General features: G+C 42.2%; 1 protein-coding gene across 7 annotated transcripts in view; it reads right to left on the bottom strand.

Moving 5' to 3' along the window:
- Positions 1-3,541: 3,541 nt before the first annotated feature.
- SGCG (sarcoglycan gamma) overlaps positions 3,542-26,510 on the bottom strand; it is a 145,141-nt gene continuing 122,172 nt past the window's right edge. For all 7 annotated transcript variants that reach the window (XM_033948988.1, XM_033948990.1, XM_033948987.1 and 4 more), the window contains 4 exons: positions 26,193-26,312; positions 24,292-24,364; positions 13,666-13,789; positions 3,542-4,385 (listed from right to left, as the gene is read on the bottom strand). In XM_033948988.1, coding sequence (XP_033804879.1) covers positions 4,203-4,385; positions 13,666-13,789; positions 24,292-24,364; positions 26,193-26,312 — 500 coding nt within the window. In that variant the 3' untranslated portion in view covers positions 3,542-4,202. The remainder of the gene's footprint in view (positions 4,386-13,665; positions 13,790-24,291; positions 24,365-26,192; positions 26,313-26,510) is intronic.

The raw sequence follows: 26,510 nt of genomic DNA, 5'->3' as shown, positions 1-26,510 counted from the left end.
CACCTACCTTCTTGCAAATACATGCTCTTGCAGAATAATGTTCAGGTGCCCTGCTGGTACTTTTGTTGGTAGGTGTACATGTGCGTGTACATGCTAGTAGGCTAGACATGTGTGTGCACAAGGAGCATGTACACACTGTTACCTAGATTATAGAATTACATACAAAGGTAAAATCTGATGCCTGAAATAGAAACAGCAAGTACTACCCATCACTGCTTAGGTTGTATCCACCTTCACAGAATATTTAGTGGCTAATACTCTTATTTAGTACCACAGCAAGTGAACTGGATAACGTCATCTGGCAATCTTTGTTCAGATTTTCAACAGTACATCAGCACCATCAAGCACATGAAAACATATGGGGTCCTTTTACTATGGCGCGTTAAACTCTAACAAGTTTCTGGAATACAATCGTAATGGCTAATAAATATATGTCAAATACGTATTGTAGGTAATAGTTAGTAGCAGGGAATCATTCAGGCCACATAAACATAAATTGCTGACATGACACACACTGTATGAGAAATCATAATATAATGGAGAAAAATAAACCTCAATTGTGGAAGGCTGGGACTACACAAGTGCCCAAACCTAAGCACATCATCACGGGTTTATAAAAAAACTCCGTATACATGTAAATAAATAAATAAGTCAATCATTTCCTTTCATACAGAATCAAATTTTTCAGGAGCTTTTTGTAGTAACAGCAATGTGTACAAAATTCAATATATTATTCGTGTCCGAAAAATAGTGACCAGAATCCCAAACTTAACTAAATTATTAGCGAGGGCTACAGCTCATTTTCACTTATGTAAACGGTTGTGAAGCCGGCTCCTCTCAAAATGGTGCTGGGCCCATAGCCCAGCACCATTTTGAGAGGAGCCGGCTTCACTATTGTTTGGCTGTAAGAAGCGAGGAGACATCTGGATACTGCATAGATCCCCTGAAGTAGCCTTTTCAGGCGAAACAGAAAGTTTTTTCTGTCGGGACTAGGAGTTTAAAGCCTCTTTTGAAGTTCTACACCTTCAGATGAGTGTATTTTTCCCTGATTGTGACTTTTTGCTCCACGCCTCCACAACCGTTTACATAAGTGAAAATGAGCTGTAGCCCTCGCTAATAATTTAGTTAAGTTTGGGATTCTGGTCACTATTTTTCAGACACAAATAATATATTGAATTTTGTACACATTGCTGTTAATACAAAAAGCTCCTGAAAAATTTGATTCTGTATGAAAGGAAATGATTGACTTATTTATTTATTTACATGTATACGGAGTTTTTTTATAAACCCGTGATGATGTGCTTAGGTTTGGGCACTTGTGTAGTCCCAGCCTTCCACAATTGAGGTTTATTTTTCTCCGTTATATTATGATTTCTCATACAGTGTGTGTCATGTCAGCAATTTATGTTTATGTGGCCTGAATGATTCCCTGCTACTAACTATTACCTACAATACGCGTTAAACTCTAACACATCCATAGACTATAATAGATGCATTAGCGTTTAGCGCATGCTAAAACGGCTAGCGTGCCTTAGTAAAAGGACCCCATAATTAAATTTAGGATGATCTTTTGGAATGACTGAATTCCAGTTGAGCTGAGCCCCTGAACTAGCTCCACTGCAGCCTTTTTGGTGGTGACTAAACTTGAGACAAAATTTATACACTGGGATGGTCCACGAAAGGTGTAGGGAACAGGTGGGTGAATTTTAAAAAAAGTTGGATAATTCTTAAAGATATCCAGAGAAATCTTTTTAAACCACCACCTCATAGAAAGTAGATGGACACAAATGGATGCTAAATAATCCAACAACAAATTATTATATAGAGAATTTTTAGAAAAGTTTATGCTGTTTATAAGACATCTTGCCTTAAAACTGAAGCCTGAGGACCCACTAAATGAAGCCGCTCTACAGCTATTGAAATGACTAGCAAGATCATTAAGATTCACTGTTTTTAATTTAATTTTACATTAAATCATACATCTGAAGTACAAATAAAATTAAAATGAGATTTTCCTTCCTTCAATAATTTCCACTTTGCGTTCTAGGTTTATAGAAACAGAGAAAAATGAAGGCAGACGAAAGACCATATGGCCTATCCAGTCTGTTTATTTTGTAAGATAAAATTCTGACAGTATAAAGGAGTAATGTCTACGAAGGGACACTAGGAAATGGGCTTAGTGTGCCCTAATATGGAACTTTCCTTTCCACTAAGTCAATTTCTGGTATGCCCTGGCAATATGACGCTTTCACATAATTTTTTTACAGATCATGTGCTATTATGTGCATTATTTGTATTTTCATACATTGCATTTTTTGACAAAAATGAACATGAGAGCCCTTAACATATCCTATTTAGGAGGACTACATCGGCCCACACTTTCAAAAGTGCACTGGCTGTGAGTCAGGTGTGTGGTGCAGTGGTTAGAGCTACAGCCTTAGCACCCCGAGGTTGTGGGCTCAAATCCCTCACTGCTCCTTGTGACCCTGGGCAAGACACTTAATTCCCCTCATTGCCCCAGGTACACTAGATAGAGTTTGAGCCCACTGGGACAGATAGGGAAATATGATAAACCACTTAGGTCTTAGTGGTATATAAATAAATAGAAGTCAAATAAAGAGAGTTAACAGAATCGTGGCTCCTGACAAACTTGGGCACCGGTAATGTAGGCCAGGGTTTTAAAGGCCTACATTCCTGGTGCCTAAGTTTGATGGAGGCCTATGTTTGATGGAGAATAGTGAAAGCCCCTAACAACATCTACTTTCACTTTAGGAGCCATGGTTAAGACACAGTTCCAGAGCCTACTTTTCTGAAATGACTGTTTTTTAATGGTGCAATCAATTACCACTGATTAAAACTAATTAAAGCAATTAAGTTAGGGGGCAGTAGGGCATCTACTACTGCCTACCATATGGCGCTGTTTATAGAATCTGGGCCTAGGGGCCTCTTGTGTTATGGACATGTGTATATGCTGACACGCCGAGATTCTTCAACCCCATGACATGCCACTGCCCCAAAAGTGTTAAATAAAAAATAATAATAATAACAGTTTATATACCGCAGTACCTGGAAGTTCCATGCGGTTTACAAAAGAATAAAAGAAGGTACAAATTGAATGAACTTAAAAGAGGTGAAAGCAAGTGATTGATAGGTCAAGAGAACCGTTATTGAGGAGAAAGAGATGTCAGCTGTCTAGGTATTTCAGGAACAGATGTGTTTTTAGGCGCTTCCTGAATTCCTCATAAGCATTGGGCGAAAGCAATTGTTCTAGATCTTTACCCAATAATGCTGCCTGATGTGAGAGAAGGTGTTCATGGTGTTTTTCAGTTTACATCCTTTAAATACTGCATGCTAATTGCAAAACTAACACGGAATGCTTCAGCAGGTCCTGGGTTAAGTCATATTGGGCACGCTAAACCCACACGTTAGGGCTCAGTGCCCTTTAGCAGACATACCCCCTAAACATAAATAGAATGATTATATTGCTATGATTTACTTTTTATATTTCTATAGAAAATTAGTGGACAAAAACAAATGGGAGTTACAAGTTAGTTAATGTTGCTATCCTTTATGCCTTTAAATCTCTATAAATATTATGGCAAACTGAAAATAGACAGGTGGCAGGTTTGCAAAATAGTTTGCAATGAATTACACATAAAAGCACATCATTATGGTTTGTTATTGCCAAAAAAAAAAAAATCCAAAACCCTCAAAACATTGCATAGAACATTTACAGAAAGTGAATGAATTGGCTTTATATTCTCAAATATTCCATAGATTAATATAAGAAAATCAATTTCAATGTTAACAGTTACTAGAAATCTACATCTACTGGAGTGACAGGAAACATTAATGCTTAGAAATTCAGTCTAATAATGTTGAAATAGTTCCATGATTCTACAAGATATCTATGATTTGTCTTAAACTTAATATATAGCTGGCTTCTGAATACCAACCCCTGAAAACTTAGATTTATCCAATCATTTTTTTGTTACTAACATCTTTCGCAGTTCAAATTCAATTGTTCTCTTAATGCAGCAACAGCAAACCAACCAACCATACTTTGAAAGGGAGGGGAGGGAGCGGTTTTTCTGAGTTTAAAATATAGTGTAGAAATCATCAGACCAAGTTTTGTTTAAAGTTCTGTATTTCTATTAAATCTGTATAAAACATAGCAACATATCCAGATGATATACGGCATCTTAGGTACTTGATTGACAGGGACGACTGTTTTCATGGCAAGTGGAAGTCGAATAAGCTGCTGAAATGTATAGTTTTCCATCCGAACAAACACAAATTTCATAAAGTTCTTGAGCGCGGCCAGAATGACCGTTTGTCCCCAGAGGTAATAAGGGGAGTCGCAGGGTTTTAGCAAAAAGTATAATCTGTAAAAAACATTTAAAAGAGAGAGTGATTAGATTGGTTTCTGACTTACTTCTAAAGTCAACCAAAGTGAGCTACTAAACATTTTCAAGTTCACAAAATGAAGATAAAAAAATCCCCCACCCACTCATAAAACCTAGAAAAAGTGTCTTTCTGATTAGTTTATGCACATTTGTGTGCGTGACCAAAAACTTGTGTTTTAGATTTCTCTTTTCAGATTTGCTGGATTATGTATGTATTGCTGTAATCCATTAAGGAATATGTGCAGAATATAAGAGTACTAGTGTTTAAGCCTGTTACATTAACGGGTGCTAGAATAGATGTGTAGACTTTTAGCACAATGGGGCGCTGAGGCATTTCTTTCTTTCTCTCTCTCCCTGCCCCCCTTTCTTTCTTTCTGTCTCTCTCCCTGCCCCCTGTCTTTCTGTCTGTCTCTCTCCCTGCCCCCTGTCTTTCTGTGTGTCTGTCTTTCTGTGTGTCTTTCTTTCTTTCTCTCTCCCTGGCCCCCCGTCTGTCTTTCTTTCTGTCTCTCTCCCAGCCAGCTATCTTTCTTTCTATCTCTCCCCCTTGTCCCCCTGTCTTTCTGTGTGTCTGTCTCTCTCCCGGCCCCCTGTCTGTCTTTCTTTATTTCTGTCTCCCTGCCCCCGTCTTTCTGTGTGTCTTTTTTAGCACAATGGGTGCTGAGGCATTTCTTTCTTTCTTTCTCTCTCTCCCTGCCCCCCTTTCTTTCTTTCTGTCTCTCTCCCTGGCCCCCTGTCTGTCTGTCTTTCTGTCACTCTCCCTGCCCGCTGCCTGTCTTTCTGTCTCTCTCCCTGCCCGCTGCCTGTCTTTCTGTCTCTCTCCTAGCCAGGTGTATGTCTGCCTTTCTTTCTGTCTCTCTCTTCCTGCCTGCTGTCTTTCTCTCTCTCTCTCCCTGCCCGCTGTCTGTCTTTCTGTCTTTCTTTCTGTCTCCCAGCCAGCTGTCTTTATGTCTTTCTTTCTGTCTCTCTCCCCTGCTCTGCAAGGATTTCATTTCCTTTCCAGTCGGTTGGGAGGGAGGATTCAGCTTTTTTTGTGTTTTCCAGCTAGGGCAATTGCGGAGGTAGATAGGATGCGTCCCCGAGATGCAGGCAAGATGTCCAATCGCAGCTCTCCTCCCTTTTAACTCCACCTCTTTGGCTTCCCGGGCAAGCGAACCCAGTCAAAATGTCCATTCCGACCCCCTCGGTCTCTCTGCTCCTTCATATCAGGATTCTCTCTCCCCCCCTCACAAACGCGCTCTCTAACTCAAACTGTGACTGTTTCTGTCAGCTTCGCCCTCACTGGGCCGGTATCGTTCGCCTCTGCTCCTGGACTCTCCCGACCCCCTTTGTTACTCCCAAACGGAGGCAGTCTGTTCCCTCAGAACATGACCGGTTCTCCTTCCAGATGGTCACGCCCACCTTCCAATCACGGCCATCTCTCCCTTCCTTCACCCTCATCTTTCGCTCTCAGAAGGCACGGTGGTGTACTGCGCATGCGGAGGCATGGAAGCATGAAGGCACAGAGGTTCAAGTGTGCATGCGCGCTTATTATTGATAAAATAATTTTCCCTACCTTTGTTGTCTGGTGACTTTATTTTTCTGTGCTTTTAAATATGTTTCCAGGGCTTTCTGCATGCTTCTCCTCTGGTCCTCCTTCCCTCCCCCATCTTCTCCCTTCCTTTTACCTCCTTCCCCTGTCCAGCAGTACCCCTTATCCCTTCCCTGCTCCCCCTGTCCAGCAGTAGCCCTTCTCCCTTCATTTTTCATTCTCCCTGTCCAGCAATACCCCTTCCCCCTTCTTTTTACTTCTTCCCTGTTCCCCCTGTCCAGCAGTAGCCCTTCTCCCTTCCTTTTACCTCCCCCCTGTTCGCTAGCTTTAGTTTAGGTTTAGCTGCAGTTTCATCAGTCAGCCTCAGGGCTTTTGCTACGCCGGCCCACCTCGCATCATCAAAGGGGGCCGCCTAGCAAAGACCCCGCGGCTGCTTGATGAAACTGTGGCTGCTGTCGCTGCTGGTCTGGGGGTGAGAAGAAAAGGAGTCCCAGCAGCATAGGCAGAAGGCAGGAAATCAGCTGATGAAGGCACGGGCGCATGCGTGGCACGCCAGAATGGAGGCACAGAGTTTGAATTGCGCATGCGCGCTAAGGGTTTTATTATGATGAATTAAGTAAATATCAACATTTTACTAAATATGAAATATTTTATAATTATTAGTTCAGTATTTTCTGTAAGAAATTATGTTTTATTTATGTTTAATAAATTCACATCATTTAAGATTGTTCTTGCTCAAACTTTTATTTTATTATGTTAACGTCATCTTGTTGTTTACATTTTAGTGACTAAATTCTTTTGTGATCCAATGAGGATGCTTTTAGGAGCATTATCAAAAGACAAAAGCGTCCAAAAATTGGCATTTGGACATTTTTTTCTGTTCCACATTCAAGTTATGATAATTGAAACAAAGAACTTAGATGTATTGTGGGATGTTTGCCCTCCAAAATGTCAAACCCATAAAGGGGCGTGTTAGTCATGTTTTGGGTGGTATTTAGACAGGCTGTGGTCCGGGTTAGATGGACATTTTGCAGTGACATTTTGCAGGACATCCTAGACAAAACTTAGACGTTCTGAGCTAGACCTGTTTTAGAAGTGTCTAAATGCTAAAAAGGTACCCAAACTGACCAGATAACCACTGGAAGGATTAAGTAATGACTCCTCCCACATTCTCTCAGTGGTCACTAACCCCCTCCTACACCCCATAAATATGTGGGAGGGGCCATCATTGTAATGGACTGCCCACATAGGGGGTATAGAGCAGCCACTGCTATGAACTTCACATAAGGGTGCTGAGTATACATATCACCATAACAGGTCTAGGATGATTCATCGTGGTTGTTTCATTGTGGCCAGTTCATCACGGCTGTTTCAGCACAAGGAACTGGCTGCGAGGAATCTGATTCAGTAGTGTTTGTTGTTTTGTTTTGTTTTTTTTTGGGGGGGGGCAATGCCCCACCCCCATAATTAGACCTCCAAGCATCAGACCCAGAGCAGCAGGCCACAGACCCAGAGCAGCAGGCCACAGGGTGAGACCAGGAAGCAGGTGGCAGTGGCTGGCGGGGAGCCCAGGTACCAATGAGGGAGCTGGGGCATCTCTGTGACGGTGGCTGGCAGGGAGCCCCCAGCCCTGGGGGGAGGAGAAGTCACCTCCAGAACTTTCAGCTGCTCATCACAGGTGCCAATATTCAGCACTTAACTGACCAAGGTCACCATATAAATAGGCCTGCACATAAATCAGTCCTATCTTTATGCAGTGCCCCATAGCCAGTTGAGTGCTGAACATTACACAGCCAGCTGTGGTGTAGCCAACTCTGGAAACCTAGAGATTCAATGCTGAAGCCCAGACATGGCCCAGCATTGAATTTCTGGGCATAACACTGGTGGCAGTCATAAAATGCTAAGCACTGCTGGCTAAATATCGACCCCCTATTAAATTTTCCTCAGAAAAACTGGTAAAGGGTGGTCTTAAATGGCTCTCTCGGCCTGGGCTATGAACTCAGAAGTGATTTCAGCACGTTCTAAAAGTTACATCAATTCTCAGACATTCCTGTTTTTACCCCCACCTATGTAAAAGCTAGCAGAGAAATACAGACAGGCAAGTTTCCACATACATTGTCAGTTTGTGCTTTTAGGATAAATACAGACAGGCAAGTTTCCACATACAGTGTCAGTTTGTGCTTTTAGGATAAATACAGTAGCTACCTGAATGGCACAAGAGAAACTGCACTCATGCCTCACACCCATAATTTTTATGATGCCTTTCTGCAAGAAATTGAGACTCCCTTTGCTTCCCTAGCCCTGCACATTTTACTTTACAGTTGCAGGAATAGATTTATCTACCGTGGAAAGACCATAAAAAGGAGCAGGAAGAATTTATACTGATGAATGGGAAAGACCAATTTTGAGGAAGGTCAGTTTGTGCAGGTTACTGACTAAAATTTCAAGTGCCAGTTTCCACTGGAAGGGAGTTCACTATGTCAGGATATTGTTACAGGAGCAGGTGAGTCAGGCTGGTTTTCTAGTTTTTCTTTCAAGCCTTTCTCTTAATATGAAAACTTTGAATAATAGCTTAAAAACCCAACTCATTCATTCCTTATTATATAAAGCAAAGCAACTGCCCTATACCAGGGGGTGGGGGTGGGGGGGTAGGAGGGAACCTAAATTGCTTACTTGCAATGATTTTCCTCTTTAACAGTAGATGACAACTTCATCTTGGGAAGTCATTTTTAAAGTATCTTTAAACGTAAACAGCAGTTATCTTCTTGAGTAGATCACATACATGATTTCATAAAGCTATCTATGCTTTATACATTGAAATCTCTGCATCTAGGGGATCTCTAAAAGGATGTGAAATGGATGTGGTTTGAATGGAACAAAAATTGATACGAGTATACCCCAGTTTACATTGGGAATCTCAAAGATCAAATGGAGACTAGAACACTTCCTTGGAGTCTCCTAACACACCACATAGGGGATCCCTCAGCACCAATGAGGACAATGTTAAAGTCTAACAAGTCCCTGATGCCAGACTGTAACAAGAATTGTCACCAGCCCTCATGAGATGAGGGATTAAGGACATAAATCCAGCAAAGAAGAAAGTAAATCCATCAAACACAGTACTTAACCTGCAGAGGTCTTTTAATTTTCAGTCCCTGGTCACTCAGGGTAAAATTAAGAATGAGCTTTTCAGCAGCAGTTCAAAACACAATCGCTGGCTTTTACAAAACTGGGGTAGAGGTTTCTACTGTAGGCTGGCAAAGTAAATGCTCCGATGCTCATTGGAGCATTTACCTTGCCGAGTTGCGGCAAAAACCTCTACCGCTGCTTTGTAAAAAGAGTTCAACATTCTTTACTAGACCCCCGGTTCTTATAGGATATTCAGTTCATATCGCCTGGAGTTAGAACTGAAAAACAGCCAAGTTACCTCCAATTAATGCTGATTTTAATTATTCTAACAATATAAATGATGGAATAGCAGTACATAAGAACATAAGAATTGCCGTTGCTGGGTCAGACCAGTGGTCCATCGTGTCCAGCAGTCCGCTCACACGGCGGCCTGCAGATCAAAGACCAGTGCTCTAAATGAGTCCAGCCTCACCTGCGTACGTTCCAGTTTAGCAGGAACTTGTCCAACTTTGTCTTGAATCTGGAGCGTTCCAGTTTTCTACCACTCTGGGTGAAGAAGAACTTCCTTACGTTTGTACAGAATCTATCCCATTTCAACTTTAGAGAATGCCCGCTCGTTCTCCCTACCTTGGAAAAGGTGAACAATCTGTCTATCTACTAAGTCTATTCCCTTCAGTATTTTAAATATTTCGATCACGTCCCCTCTCAGTCTCCTCTTTTCAAGGGAGAAGAGGCCCAGTTTCTCTAATCTCTCAATGTACGGCAACTCCTCCAGCCCCTTAACCATTTTAGTCGCTCTTCTCTGGACCCTTTTGAGTAGTACCGTGTCCTTCTTCATGTATGGTGACCAGTGCTGGACGCAGTACTCCAGGTGAGGGCGCATCATGGCCCAGTACAGCAGCATGATAACCTTCTCTGATCTGTTCGTGATCCCCTTCTTTATCATTCCTAGCATTCTGTTTGCCCCTTTCGCCGCTGACACACATTGCGCGGCCAGCTTCATCGACTTGTCAATCAGGACTCCCAAGTCTCTTTCCTGGGAGGTTTCACCAAGTACCGCCCTGGACATCCTGTATTTGTGCATGAGATTTTTGTTACCGACTTTACACTTATCCATGTTGAACCTCATTTGCTGAGCTTGATTATGTCACATTGCAGATCTTTGCAATTCCCCTGTATCTTCACTACTCTGAATAACTTAATATCATCTGCAAATTTAATCACCTCACTCATCGTACCAATGTCCAGATCATTTATAAAGATGTTGAAGAGCACGGGTCCAAGCACTGAGCCCTGCGGCACCCCACTGGTGACACTCTTCCAGTCCAAGTATTGTCCATTTACCCCCACTCTGTTTCCTATGCTCCAGCCAGTTTCTAATCCACGTGAGTATTTCACCCTTGATTCCATGGCTCGCAATTTTCCAAAGTAGTCATTCATGGGGAACCTTGTCGAACGCCTTCTGAAAATCCAGATATACAATGTCGACCTGGTCGCCCTTGTCTATATGCCTATTTACTCTCTTAAGTGCAGCAAGTTCGTCAAACAAGATCTGCCTTTGCTGAAACCGTGCTGGCTGGTCCTCATCAGACCGTGTCCATCAAGGTGATCAATGATGTGGTTCTTTATCAGCACCTCTACCATCTTTCCCGGTACCAAGGTCAGACTCACCGATTTGTAGTTTCCCGGCTCTCCCCTTGAACCTTTTTGAAGATCGGTGTAACATTTAATACCTTCCAGTCTTCCGGAATCTTTCCTGATTTGATCGACAGATTGGCTATTAGTTGAAACAGTTCAGCTATAGTCCCTTTCAGTTCCTTGATGACCCTCGGATGGATGCCATCCAGTCCCGGGGATTTATCACTCTTAAGCCTATCGCTCTGCCTGTATACCTCTTGTAGACTGACCGTCAACCCTGTCAGTTTCCTGTCTTTGTTTCCAGCATATAGCCTGATGGGTTCCAGTATGCTGTGTATATCCTCTTCGGTAAATACAGACGCAAAAAATGTGTTCAGTTTGTCAGCGATTGCTTTGTCCTCCTTTAGCGCTCCCTTTATTCCATGATCATCTAATGGTCCCACCACTTCCTTCGTGGGTCATTTCCCCTTAATATATCAAAAGAATGGCTTGAAGTTTATTGCCTCCTTGGCTATTTTTTCCTCATAGTCTCTTTTGGCCCCTTTTACCACCTTATGGCACCTGCATTGATGATGTTTGTGCTTATTTCAGTTTTCATACGTTCTTGACCTTTTCGATTCCTTAAACAAAGTTTTCTTTTCTCTGATCACTTCCTTCACCTCTACAGTGAGCCATGCCGGTTCCTTGTTCTTTTTCCTCTTGGATCCCTTGATACATGGTATATATAGATTTTGCACCTCGGTGACAGTGTCCTTAAAAAGGGACCAAGCTTGCTCTAGCGTTTTTACAGTGCTTATCCTCTTCTTAATCTTCTTCCCCACCATGAGTCTCATCCCTTCGTAATTCCCTTTTCGGAAGTTCAGTGCCGTGGCTGTCGTTCTGGACTGATGTTTCGCCCCTGCATCCTGGTCGAAGTGGATCATGTTGTGATCGCTGTTTCCCTGCGTCCCTTCTACTTCTACACCTTGTGCCAGTCCTCGCAGTCCATTTAGAATTAAGTCCAGAATTGTATTTTCCTTGACAAGTTGTTCCAGGAAGCAATCGCCTACAGCATCCAGGAACTTGGTCTCCCTAGCGCAGCTGGAGGTGCCTAGGTTCCAGTCTATCCCCAGATCAAATTTGATCACAGTTTAAGTTGAATTTTGTGATACTAAACTTTTTTTTCTTAAAATATGCCAAAGCCTATTATTGTTTGAATACCTAACATAGTAACATAGTAGATGATGGCAGATAACGACCCGAATGGTCCATCCAGTCTGCCCAACCTGATTCAATTTAAATTTTTTCTTCTTAGCTATTTCTGGGCAAGAATCCAAAGCTCTACCAGGTACTGTGCTTGGGTTCCTACTGCCGAAATCTCCGTTAAAACCTACTTCAGCCCATCTATACCCTCCTGGCCATTGAAGCCCTCCCCAGCCCATCCTCCACCAAATGGCCATATATAGACACAGACCATGCATGTCTGCCCAGTATTGGCCTTAGTTCAATTTTTAATATTATTTTCTGATTCTAGATCCTCTGTGTTCATCCCACGCTTCTTTGAACGTAGTCACAGTTTTACTCTCCACCACCTCTCTCGGGAGCGCATTCCAGGCATTCACCACCCTCTCCGTAAAGTAGAATTTCCTAACATTTCCTTTTAATCTACTATCCCTCAACCTCAAATTATGTCCTCTGGTTTTACCATTTTCCTTTCTCTGGAAAAGATTATGTTCTACATTAATACCCTTCAAGTATTTGAACGTTTGAATCATATCTCCTCTGTCTCTCCTTTCCTCTAGGGTATACATATTCAGGGCTTCCAGTCTCAGCCTCCTATCATTTTCGTCGCCCTCCTCTGGACCGCTTCAAGTCTTCTTACGTCCTTCGCCAGATACGGTCTCCAAAACTGAACACAATACTCCAAGTGGGGTCTTACCAATGACCTGTACAGGGGCATCAATACCTTCTTCCTTCTATTGGCTACGCCTTTTTTTATACAGCCCAGCATCCTTCTGGCAGCAGCCACTGCCTTGTCACACTGTTTTTTCACCTTTAGATCTTCGGACCCTATCACCCCAAGGTCCCTCTCCCCGTCCGTGCATATCAGCTTCTCACCTCCCAGCATATACGGTTCCTTCCGATTATTAATCCCCAAATGCATTACTCTGCATTTCTTTGCATTGAATTTTAGTTGCCAGGCATTAGACCATTCCTCTAACTTTTGCAGATCCTTTTTCATATTTTCCACTCCCTCTTTGGTGTCTACTCTGTTACAAATCTTGGTATCATCTGGAAAAAGGCACACTTTTCCTTCTAACCCTTCAGCAATGTCACTCACAAACATATTGAACAGGATTGGCCCCAGTACCGAACTCTGAGGGACTCCACTACTCACCTTTCCTTCCTCCGAGCAACTTCCATTAACCGACAGCCAGTTTCTAACCCAGTTCACCACTTTGGGTCCTAACTTGAGCCCTTCAAGTTTGTTCAACAGCCTCCTATGAGGAACTGTATCATCTTATTTACTTAAGGCAGCTTCTCCAATTTTTATTGAATTATTACAATCATCTAAGAAATGGTATTTTTCCAAAATAAGGGAATGAATTGCTTTGACACCAATTCCTAAAAATGTAAAACTTGGTCTTTCAGATGTCAGTAATTTCCAGCCAGTGGAATCAATCCCATTATTTGTTAAAGTCATGGAGGGTTATGTTACGGAACAACTTGATTGCTAGCTCCAACATTTTAATATTCTTTAAATCTCACAATTGGGTTTCAGAAGAAATCATAGTATGGAAACGATGGTATCAACATTGAATGCATATGGCAAAGAATTATTGTGTAGGGGACACTGCACTATAGTGATTCAGTTTGATCTGAGTAGTGACTAAATCTGAGATGCCTAATGACTTTAAATCTCATAATATCAAATAGCGTCAAATTTTAATATAAAAGAACCAGTTTCTGATATATTATGCTTACCCTTCCTTCACTGCTCTGCAAGTTGATATCTGTTTCAGAAAGTACTGTAATATTACCAGTTTGAGCGTTAACACGAACACCTCTTGGTGCATCCATACTTAAAGTTCGAGTAGGAGACTCCAATCTGAAAGAAAGAAACTTAGAGAGCTAAGCAAGGCACATTTTTTCAAACATGAAACAACTGAGTTATTTTTCAAAAGAGCACTTAAGGGTAAATTCTATAAGAAGCGCCAAAAAGTTAGGCGCCTATATAGGCACCGTTCAGTGCGATTCAAGTAAAATTGGGTGCTGTTTAGTGAATCGCGCTGAGCGGCACCTATTTGGATACCTATTTTGGAGGCGCCCAATAAATAGGTCAGCTCTAGGCACAACTAAAAGTTAGGCGCCCATGCGAGCGCTTAAGCACACTTAAGAGCAGCGATTCTGTAACAAGGAACCTAACATGAAGCCACACCCACGCCTAACATGCATAGCGCCTATTTTTTTGAAGGCCGCCTAAATTTTTTGAGGCGCCTTGTTACAGAATCTCTCTTTCTTGATAGGCGCCTAAGTTTCAATTATTGCTGAGCTTAATTGAGCTTGTTATTCAATTTAGATAGGCACCTAACTAGATGGACACCTCCAAAATATGTGCCTAACATTAAGCGCCTGACTCAGCTGGCCAAAACCAGCTGAAAATTAGCTAGCATCTACCAGAGGATGCTGAAGATCAATGCTAATTGGCTAAGTTGTCTTACAGATATCCCTTCAAGCCATTCTCCTTTCATAAAATGCCTCTGGACTGCTACTGTGATTTCTTCCTTCAATCCAATGTCTTGAAGTACAATGCTCCTGGACCTTTAACTCCTCTTCCTCCCAACTGCTGCTTTATTAAAGTGTTCCCATATAGTATCCCCAATCTCTCTGCCCTCCTACCTGCTAGTTTAAAGTGATGGAGAGTAATTTTGATCCTCCTGTACCTCTGATGTATATACAGTATGTGTATATAGTATATACAAACACATTTGTGAGAAGAAAAGCTATCATTTCTAAGCTAGCAATAGGACAAATCCTTACTTCCTACTAGCCTTGTATTCTTGGCCAGTTTTAGACATGCTGGGGCCCAGGGCAGAAATTATGGAAGGGGCCCCTGATCCCCTCTATACCCCTCCCCCCGATATCCCCACTTCCCATTACTACCACACATAAAACAACTTTAAATGACTACTTTACATTTTCGCTTTTGTACCCGCACTGCGAAGAAGCTCACCCAGCTTGTTTTGTTTTTTTAAGACAGCGATGTCTTATCCATAAGGTTCCCAGTACACGATACACTTTTTGGGACCTCTGAGGAAGGAGTGTTTCTTTATAACATGGACCGTGTCGGGTCCAGGTTCTCTAACCTTTTTGGATACAAACTGTTTTATGTTCATTTTTAATGTGTGTTCATTAAAGACTTGATGTCTTGTACACTATTCCTGCAGTTTTATACTTTGTTCCTTGTTGGACATATCACTGCAGTTCTGTTGGATTTTTTGTTTGTGTTTTTCTTTACACACAAAACACAGACAGACCTTTACCAAAGGATTACAAATAGATATTGAACTGGGAACACCAAGAAATTAAACTCAGTAAGTATTACAACATAGAAAAAATAAAAACAGATATGCACTTCTTTCTGTATTGAACACACAAGGATTGCTGTGGCTAGTAGGGATCCCAAAGCCCTGCCAGTTGAAGACAACCTCCTCCAGTCTGGCAGCCAGTAATCTTCAAGCTCTGCAGCTAGGGCAGTGTCTCTGAGCTGTCACCAGCTACAGAGCTTGAAGAGTTCTGGCAGTCGAACTAGAGGAAGAGATCTTCAGTCAGCAGGGCTTTGGGAAGCCCACCAACTTAGGTATTTATATTTTGCATTTGGGTAGCAGGAATGGGGCATGACATGAAAAAATATAGTGCCCACCATTTTATTGGACTAATACATTTCTTAATTAGCTTTCAGAGGTTAAAACCTCTTTCTTCAGGTCAGCAAAGTATACTGCTGTTACAGTATCCCTGTCCTGATCTGAGGAAGGGGGGTTGGGGTTTTAATCAAAAATATATTAAAATTAGTCCAATAAAAAGGATCACCTTATTGCCATTTTCTATTTATAAATGTTTATCAACACATCTACAATACTACTTTATTGTAAGGCAAATAAATAAAATAGAAAATTTGTTTCTACCTTTGTTGTCTAGTTTCTGCTTTCCTCATCTTTTCCTCATTCTCTTCCGTCTATCCTCTCTCTGCCTCTTTCATATGGCATCTGCTCGCTTTCTATTCCTCTTCCATCTTATTCCCTCTGTTCCCCCCATGGTGTGGCATCTGTCTTCTTCTCTTCCATTTCTCCTTCCCCCCCATATTGATCTTGCATCCATCTTCTTCCCTCTGCTCTCCCCATGGTGTGGCACCCATTTGCTTCCCTTCCATCTCTCACTCATGGATTTTAGCATCTCCTTCTTCCCCCCTCCCCGATCTGGGGTCTGTCTCCTCTCCCCATGCTCTCTCCTCACCCTTCTTCCATGGTCTTCCTTCTCAATTTATTTTCTGCCTGTCTAGATTAAATTCCCTTTTACTATCGAGTCCTCAATTTCCCTCTTCATTGTGTCTACCTACAGCTTGCCACCTCTTTCCCTCACTCCTTCGAGTTATCTAACTCTATCCTCTTCCCCCAATCCACATGTGCCGTTTTTTCTCTCTCCTCTCCACTTCCTGCCAGTGTCTGCTCCACTCTCTCACTGACCCCTTGCATCCAGCATCTGTCTCTCCACACAATATACCTAAACCTCTTCCCCTTGTAGCGCCATCTCCTTCCCTTGCCCTCACCTTCGCAGACGCTTTTCCAAACCAAAGTTCTCTCTCAGAGGGGCCCTGACATGGCAGCCGTTCTCACTAGTTGCATGTGGGTGCCCCAAAGCTTCTCCTCTAATGCAATCTGGCGGAAACAGGAAGTTGCGTCAGAGAAGAAACTTTGGAGCAGCCGCGTGCAACTAGTGAGAATGGCTACCGCATCAGGGCCCCTCAGAGAGAAAGCTTTGGTTTGGAAAAACATCCACAAAAGGTGAGGGGGAGGGAGGGAGATGGCTCAATAAAGGGAAGAGATGCCTTGTCCACGAGGCCCCTTGGAGCAGTGGTGTCCAGGGCAGCTGCCCTGTGTTCCCTCCCCTAACTTCATTCCTGCTTGTATTCAATATTGCTCCGACTTGAAGTACTTTCAGAATAATGCTGATTCAGGAATAGCAGACTCTTCTTAGGTAGGGCTCAAGAGAATTGGGTAGCAGAGTGATGTTCTTGGGAACAATTTTAAAACAGTCAGAGAAAGAGAAGTTATTGAGACTGTTGTGTTTGGCTCCTTTCTTTTAAAGAGGAAGGTGATGATCTGAAGCTGCCCATCTACTGAAATGTATGTAATCTGGGAGGGGGGAGGGGGGCAATGCTAAGAACATCATGCTAGCATTAGAGCCAATTAATGCTGGACTAGCGCCAGCATTAATCTGTACAGAATACTCAAAGGGCTTTAGCACAGGAAATGTGCATGCCAAAGATGACTGCAAATTGTATTTAAATGTAGTTCAATAGATATTAATGAGGTCATTTGGTATGCCCTCCCAATGCTCAAAGAACAGCATATAAATAAACTCTGCTCTTACCACTAGAAAAGCACCACGAACTCAGAACTAGCATGGGGAGGGGGAGGGGGGTGTGTGAATAGAATTTCTTTTCATTTGTTTGGGAAGCAGAAGAAGCCTCTAAGAATCGGTATTGAAAACAAGTGTCTGTGAGTCTGAGTAAGCCCAAAAGTTGAAAGCACACACTGGCACCTATTTTCTGTGCTTAAATATAAGCATTTCAAGTAGGAAAAAAATTTGAAGAGCTTATATTTTAAAAAAAAAGCACAGAACGTCACCAATATGCGCTTTACATTGGAGTTTGTCTGGCTCATGCACACAAGAACTGTTTGTACCATGAAACGTTTGTGTGCATGCACCAGATGCATTGCTCCCTTTTCTTTTGGTCTCACAGTGTGCATATAATTTGAGTACCATTAGCTTTAAGCACTGGAGGACTATTTTGCGATGCAGTTCCTGCAGTATGGAGCAGGCATTTTTCATTACTAGTCATTAAGCCCGTTACATTAACGGGTGCTAGAATATATGTCTGTCTGTCTTTCTGTCTCTCTCCCTCTCACTGTGTCTCTCTTTCTCCCTGGCCCCCTTTCTCTATCTGTCTTTCTGTCCCCCTCCCTGCCCCTGTGTCTTTCTTCCTGTCTCCCTCCCTCCCACTGTCTGTCTGTCATTATTTCCCTCCTTTTCCCTGTGCAGCAGCATGTTCACCCCATTTCCCTGTGCAGCAGCAACAGCATTTCCCTCCTCCCCCCTCCCACTTTCCTTTGCAGAAGCTGCAGCGGTATTTCCCTTCCCCTCCAGGTCCCTGTGAAGCAGTAGCAGCATTTTCTCCCACCCACCCCCCATACCCTTCTCTTACCGCGAGCTGTCCTGCTCTGTTCGGCCCCTCCCTTCTCTTAACGCGATCTGGCCTGCTCCATTCGGCCCCTCCCCCTTCCCTTCCCGTGGTCTAGCCTGCGTTCCTGTAGCTGGAGTCCTGTTCTTTTTCGGCCCCCTCTTCCCTTCTCGTGGGCTGGCCTGCTGCGGCTGAAGTTTTTAAAAAAAAGTTAAAAAGTGCCGGCGGTGGCTCCTCTCACGATCCCCGCCAGCGTCGGAAGCCTTCTCAGACGCTGGTGCAGGCTCGTGAGAGGAACCAACACCGCAGCTTGAGAGGTGGAGAACAGGGAGTCCAGCGCTGCCGGCCAGTCCTGGCGTTCACGGAGAGAGGGAGTGATGTATGCGCGCATGCGTACTCCTGCCGGCCATGGACCTATGGATCACAGATCACACAGGTAAGAGTGCGCATGCGCGGCTAGGATTTTATTATATATGATAGCCCCAGAGCTTTGAGCAATAGGACCTTATTGTGTGTAGGAGGGAGCAGACTGCTGATTCCAGGATCCAACTTGCCTGACTAGGGATAACAAGAATAGGTTTAATTCTTGTGGCTAGATTTGGCTAGCCAAGTTAGATATATAACACTGCAAATCAGCAGCAGTCTTCTGACTTTCTTCCTCTGACCTAACCCCAGCCTTGGTGTTCCTCATTTATTGACCAAAGTTAGCTGCTTAGTATAGCTAATGTACAAAGAATGTTTCTAAGCTACAATAAGGGAATAACTCGAATAATAAGCGTTAATGGGGAAAAAAATCATTATTATCCTTAATGCAAGATTTTTTAGTACCATGCATGGTAAATAATAAGATGCAAAGAGGGCAAAGGCTTGCAAAGTATGTCATTTTTATGCAAAATGAATAAAACTACTCGGTTTAACCTCACAAGTTGTATTATTCATGAAGAGATACTATTACCTTTGAAGTGGCGTTATCTTTCCTTCCTGAGCAAGGGGGGAGGGGGAAGAATGCAGGGAAAAATAAACCTTCCATCTCCCCAGGTGGGAGGAATAAGGGTGATTCTAAAGCACTCTTAACCCAGAGGTTCCCAGTTTCAAAATGGTGGCTAAAGTCCCCTAGTAGTAGCTAAAGGATCAAGCTGCCAAATAATGTATCACTCCTAGCAGTAGCACCACAAGAATAACTCAGGGGACCTTAGTTGCCATTTTGAAGACCTGAGTTGTTGGGCAGGAATATCCAAAGAATCACTCCTGCCTCCCCCCCAGTAGGTGCTGGGGTCACTAAGTGGGTGGGTGTGGGGATGTTGGATTGGGGCACTGGGGTGTAAGGTATGGATTTTCCTGCACCCACCTGGCCCTTTAAAAGACAGGGGGCCTGACTTGTTGCATTCATTCTGCTTTAATCTATTTTACAGATACCTAGAGCAAGTCTCCACCGTTTATCCATGGATCTGTGCATTGCTCACAACACTAGTGGTCAACTGACCACTGCAGTATACGAGCCCTCCTGGAAGTAATTATAAATTTCACTGTTTGCAGCAGGTATACAGCAAAAGGTGCATGCCCAAGTTGCAGATTGTGCTCCGTGCCTCTGTTATTGCTCTGTGCAAACGGTGCATGCCCAAGTTGCAGGTTGTGCTCTGTTATTGCTCTGCGCCCATCTCTTTAGAATTTGTAACTGATTTTATTAATCCAGACATGATATTGGAGCCCAGATTCCTATAATTTGGAGCAATAGATCCTTAAACACTAGGCACAATTATCTGTCCCAGGTTAGATGTTTGTATAATCAGCAAATGGACATTTTCTCTTTTAAATTGATGCTTGATTGAAAGACAGTAAGGAATCATATCTTTATTGTTCTGCCTCTTTTAATTACTCTGCTGTTTTTTAATCCTCTGCATTATGGAAGGGAAGGAATAGCTTATACAGTGATAAGTTAGGTCACTTTGAAGCGGAGATAAAGCTACAGCTGGTTGCAGTGCTTGGTGAGCAGATGCGTCTCTACCACAACAGACTTCTGGTCAACCGATGGAAAATTTTACATTGAGGTGACTGTCCACTGGATTGACAGTCTTTAGAGAGGAAGTCTGCTTGTTTGGCCCTAAGACTGAAGGATTCCCACACATCTGATGTTTTTGCATCAGTTCTCAAACATATTCAAACAGTTTGCCATCATATGAAAAACTGTTAGAACAGACAATGATTCCAGTTTTGTGAAATTCTTCTCCACTGGTCAGCATGAGGATGATAACGAAGATGAAGATGCAAGTGATGAATCAGATTGCACTGCTTCTAACATAGAAGATGACGACGATGGAGATAAAATATTTTTCACCATACAGAGTCCAGTATTTTAGATAAGAGATTCCCTTGATAACAACTATAGACCAAGTCAAAAGATATCAGGTAATAAGATTTGAAGGAACTTTTAAATAAGAGTGATCAATCCACTTTCTGCCAGTGTAGTTTTTAGCTGTGATAGTTTAAAAGTGATTCACAAGCACACTTGCATGAATGACAGTCATTTTCAAAATTTTGTTTAACTAAAAGCAAAGTGGATTGAATTATAAAGCAATAAAGTTGTTGGGATAAAAATATTAATAATAATTTATTTCTTATATACCGCCAAAGCCGTAGTAGTTCGAAGCGGTTTACAATAAAGAAGGGCTGGACAAACAGAGAAAATTGGTACAATCAGCGAAAGAAGATACAATTAAGAGGGCTGGACAATCAGCGCATATTGGGACAGGATATAGGTACAATATACAATCAGCGAGTGAAGATACAATTAAAGGGAAGCAGAATACAGGTACAATAAAATATAATGGGCCATATGTAAAGATGAGCAGGGGACGGGGGTGGGGGAAGCTAAGAGACCTTGGGAACAAGAGGACGGGCATAGGGGAGTTAGGTTATAAAACGGTTAAATAGGTTAGTTTTTAATAATTTCCTGAAGTCTAGGTAGGATGAGGAGTGCGAGATAATGTTGCCCAGCCAATCGTTTAGTTGACCTGCTTGGAAGGCAAGAGTTCTAGTCAGGAATCTTTTGTAATGGCAGCCTTTTAGGGTGGGGTAGCTGAACAGATGGGTTTTGCGTGTTGGTCTGGAAGGGCGGTCTAAGATTATATGGGGAACCAAGTATAAGGGGGCCAAACCAAGGATGGATTTGAAACAGAAACAGGCAAACTTGAACTGTATTCTTGCTTCCAAGGGTAGCCAGTGGAGTTTTTGGTAGGAGGGGGTTATGTGTTCCCATTTTTTTAGACCATATATCAGACGTATTGCCGAATTTTGGATGATTCGGAGTCTTTGAATGGTTTTTTTGAAAGACCCCAGATAGATGATATTACAGTAATCGAGTAAGCTTAGAATGGAGGATTGCACCAGTAAGCGGAATGAGGTATTTTCGGATGGTTCTTGAATTTCCATAGGGTGGAGAAGCCTTTCCTGACCAGTAGGTCGGTGTGTGCTTCAAGGGGAAGGTTGCGGTCTAGGGTCACTCCCAGAATTTTTATGGAATCTGTGATAAGAAAGACTTGACCATTCAAGGAGATTGATGAATCTTTGATTTTGTCGTTCAGACTCGCCAAGAAGAATTTGGTTTTATCTGTACTGAGTTTCAGTTTGAAGTCTGTCATCCATAGTTCGATTTGCTTTAAGATAGATGCCAGGTGGTTTATTGTCTCGGGAGTTAGGCTAGTTAGGGGAAAGACTATGGGGATGTCGTCAGCGTAGATGTAGAATTTGATTTTCAAACTTTGCAATAGGTTCCCTAGAGCGGCAAGGTATATGTTGAATAGTGTGGGGGGACAGGGGGGAGCCCTGTGGTACTCCACATGTGTTTACCCAGCTGAAGGAATGAGTATTGTCACTGAAAACTTGGTAAGATCGTTTACTTAGAAAACCTTGGAACCATTTTAACACGTTACCTGAGAGGCCGATTGACTCTAAACAGTCCAAAAGAATGGAATGATCAACTACGTCGAAAGCACTACTAAGATCAAGTTGTAGGACTAGAGCACTTGTGCCCTGACTAAACAGGTTATGTAGGGAGTCTAGTAGAGAAGCAATAACAGTTTCCGTGCTGTGACCGGAACGGAAACCTGACTGGTTATCTTTTAGAATGTTGAATTTGTCCAGGTAGGTTACTAAATCTTGGTTGACCAGACCTTCCATCAACTTTGTAAAGAGGGGAATGTTCGCAATGGGTCTGTAGTTAGATGTAAGGCTGATAGATTCTTTGGGTTTTTTTTACAATTGGAGTGATTAGGATCTGGCCTAAGTCCTCCGGAAAGGTGCCGGACTTTAGAAGGGAGGAGATCCAAGTGTGTAGCTTGGCTTTGAAGGTGACCGGGGCAACTTTCATTACATTTGGTGGGCAACAGTCTAGTTTGCAGTTGGAATTGGTGCATCTTGAGTAAAACTTGCAGAATTGTTGCCAGGTGGGGATGGTAAAATTGTTCCAGTATAGATCAGCCCTAGGTTCGTCATAGAACTGAGCAACTGGGTAATTCAGATGGTTGTTTGGGACGGCCGATAGGGTCGATCTCAGATTGGAGATTTTGCTGTTGAAAAACTTGGCCAGGGTATTGGCCGGTGGTGGAGAATCTAAGGTAGGACGAGTTAGGGTCTGAATGTCGTAAAGGTTGACGACTATTTTGAAAAGGTATTTGATGTCGGGTTTAGGGGAGCCAATTTTTAGGGCATAAAAGTTGGCATGTTTGGTGGTTATAAGTTTTTTGTATTCTTTTAATTTTGATCTCCAGTTGGCTCTTTCTTTACTATCACTGTATTTCAGCCATAGTCTTTCAAGTTTTTGAAGTTCTTGTTTCACTGATCCCAGTTCGGCATCAAACCAGCCGTCCAGATTTTTGTTTCTCATTTTCCTTGTTTTCATGGGAGCCATTTTGTTTAGGATCTGAGTGCTCGTGTTGGTCCAGGAGACAGCCGTAAATGAGTTGGGGTCCGGGTTGGAAGAGATGTCATAATGGGACCAGAACTCCACGGGGTTTATTAAGCCTCTTGTGGATATTACCTTCTTAGACCTTTTTGCTATCTTTGGATTGGGTAGGTGTTTTGCTTGCCAGTTAAGTTGGAAATTGCATAGTCTGTGGTCTGACCATAGGGAGTCAGACCAGGTGGCAAGCTCCCAAATAATCTTGGGGTGGATTTGTTCTTTAGAGGAGAAGGTTACTAGGTCTAATTGTGTCCTTTAAGATGGGTTTTTTCAGGGATCGGTATGAAAAAGTGAAGACCTGGTCTAGTGGCATTCAAAGTAATTATGATACTTTTACTTGTTACTCAAGTATTATATTAGTTAATAACAACAGTAATTTTAAAAGACTTCAAATGTTACAGAACGTAGATGTGAGTTTTTTTGGTTAAGACACGTAAATATGATCACACTCCTTAGCTCATTCATTTCTATTGGTTCCTATTCAATACAGGATTTTGTTTAAACTGCTTCGTTTTTTGTCACAGAGCTCATTATGACAATATTCTGTCATATTTTGCCTCAGTAGAATTAACCTGTGTGCCAGGAAGAGCCTCGAGATCATTTTCAGATCATAGGGTTGTAATTCTTACTCCTTCTACAGCATGGCTGGAATTGACCTGTTAAAGTTCTTTCTTTTGGCTTGTGCCTGTGTTGTGGAATAATCTTCTACTGCTATTTGTGCAGAAAGTTCTTAAAAGAAACATAAAGTTTTACTGAAAGCTCATTTCTTCGTGAATGCATTTGGTGTGCAGGTTTCCATGGATATAGAAGGATTTGCCCTAAGACATTTGTTTAAATGTAGTGTATGACTGTATTAGACCACGTTTTTAAATTATGAAACCGCCACGGTCTGAGTAAGCCTGTCAGTATACCAAATTTTAATACACTGTAAACTTTCTTGCCACCCTTTAATACAGGTCATGTTGTAGAGTAATCTTGAAATTCTTGAACAGTAAACATTTTCTCCAGTCTCAGCCAGAGACCACTGCAGTTCTTTTGAAGGAACTTAGCTATTCTTCTGTAGCAGAAAGGTCACTGAATATCAAACAATCACTCCTTCTCTAAATATGGCTTGAAAACTGTGATGTTCACATTTGGGATAAGAATCACATTCTTATGTGATGTTTGTTTTATTGTTGCTTAAAGTACTTACCTCAGCTGCTGAAAATCCTCAGCATTGACAAATGGTGTCTCTACAGAGTGTTCAAAAAGACCACCTCCTGGCCCTGCAAAGAAAAAAAAAGGTAGATGCATTATTGTGAACGTATATATTCTAGCTACGACAGACATTTATTTAAATCTGAAAAAAACATTAACAGAAGCCAAAAAAAAAATTGATCAGTGCATTTATACTACTTCAGAATCCCTATTTTCCTATTCTTTGGTATTTCAGTGAACTAAATGAAAACAAGGTAATTCTTTACCCCCTCCCCCACAAAGCTGTGCTGCAAAAGCCCCCAAACCCTTTAATCCCAATGGGCATTGGTGCAGTTAACATAGCTGCTCACACTATTGGGCTTTGTAAAAGAGAGGGAGACTATATTGAAGGACTGTAAAGAAATACTTGGAAAAAAAAAAAAAACCCAAAAAACCCAAAACATGTAAATTTTTAAAAATTAGTGTGCATTATTTATGAAATGACCCTTGTATGTCATCATCTGTCTCTGCCTCCTTATGTACATGGGGTGTACTATTTGACAAGTTAAGACCAGATTGGTGGAGCATCACAGCAGAATTCATATGCAGGTTATCATGGCCCCTATTGTGCCAAATTGCATGGAGAAAGGACATGCCTTTCAGGATCTTCAATGGGTGGTTATGGCAAGTATACCTGAAACCTATGTAGGGGATACGATTGCTCGCATTCATCTACGAGAGCAATTTTGGATCATTGAATTGGACTCTGTTACACCCCATGGGCTGAATGAGAATTTTGAATGGGGTGCCATATTGTAGAAAATCATTTGACGTTACCCTCGTGTGCTTCAGCTAAGATTAAGGGCCTGTTTTACAAAGCCGCGCTAGCGGCTGTTGTGCGGCAACAGCCCCAAAGCCCTTTAAATCTCTATGGGCTTAGGGGCCGTTACCGCACTGCAGCCACTAGCGCGGCTTTGTAAAACAGGCCCTAAGCCATTGGATGACATCACTTCCGGTTTTGGTAAAGTAACTGCGTTTTTCTGCTGCTTGGCTCATTCATGGCTTCAATCTCTTAGCCCAAGGCTGCTTTTGGCGACAGGTGGAAGGCTCCTAAGGAAGGGATCTACCTGAAACTAGGCTTAATAGAGCCTGAAAGAATTTTTCCACAAGTTGAGATTTACCTGAGCGTTTTCCAAAATGTTTTTTATCGAGATGAACTATGGATGAACTATGGACATTATTCTTGAACTACGTACCATTATTTTCAATTTTTGATTCTGTTGTTGAGATTCACTGGAGACATATTCTTATATTTATATATTTAAAAATTTCACCTGAGAGCACTTTTGTGTTATTTCACTACACACACGTGTATGCCTATGATGGTGTGGGCGTGGCATGGAAAACAGCCTGCTGATTGATTAATGCCTGGACTTCTGTTTCGGCAGTCGTCATTATAGCTTAACAATCACACTGAGGATACACATACTCATTAATTAATTATTTAATTTATTGCTTGGCATATGGTCTACATCTCCCGTGGACCTCAACCTTTCTCAAGTACTTATTGAGGGTTGTTTTGTGCAGCACTTGATTGGGTATTTATCAGTCACTTGATTGACAAACGGCAGGCGTCATTTTTCTATGCACGCAGTGGCGTAGTAAGGAGGAGGCGGACTGACCCAGGTGCCGTCTTGGTGGGGGCGCCAGCTCCTCTCCACCCTTCCGCTCCTTCCCATTCCTCCCCTGCCATGCGTGCGCCTTCAAGCCCCTGCCACCATACCTCTACATCTTTGCCAGGTTATAATATTACTCTCCACACATAGTTGGAAACTTAAAAACAAAGTAATTTTGAATTTTGAACCCTTAAAGTTCCTTTTGTTCCATAAAATATTCTCTCTTTCTAAATGAGTTTACCTGTGATTCGAAGTCTCTCAGCACCAACTGTAACTTCATTTTCTTCTGCAGAAAATAGCATATTCCCTTCCTCAGAGTTCAGCTGAAACTGTTGACCATTGACCTCTACCATGTTAGAGCCTAAAAGGTACAAGGTAATTTATTACTTCATTCACGGTGATTTTTCCATATTAAACATGTGCATCTACTAGTCTAGTCTAGTTTTCGGTTTATATACTGGATCATCTCCTAACGGAGCTTGACTCAGTTCACAAATAATTAAAGACCAGAATACATAAAAATGAGAACATGAAAAAGTGACTGTTACAGTGCTATCAA

Source organism: Geotrypetes seraphini, chromosome 6, assembly GCF_902459505.1.
Source record: "Geotrypetes seraphini chromosome 6, aGeoSer1.1, whole genome shotgun sequence".
NCBI classification, from domain to species: Eukaryota; Metazoa; Chordata; class Amphibia; order Gymnophiona; family Dermophiidae; genus Geotrypetes; species Geotrypetes seraphini.
Note: the sequence above shows the minus strand (reverse complement) of the source record. Positions and strands in the feature narration are given on the sequence as shown.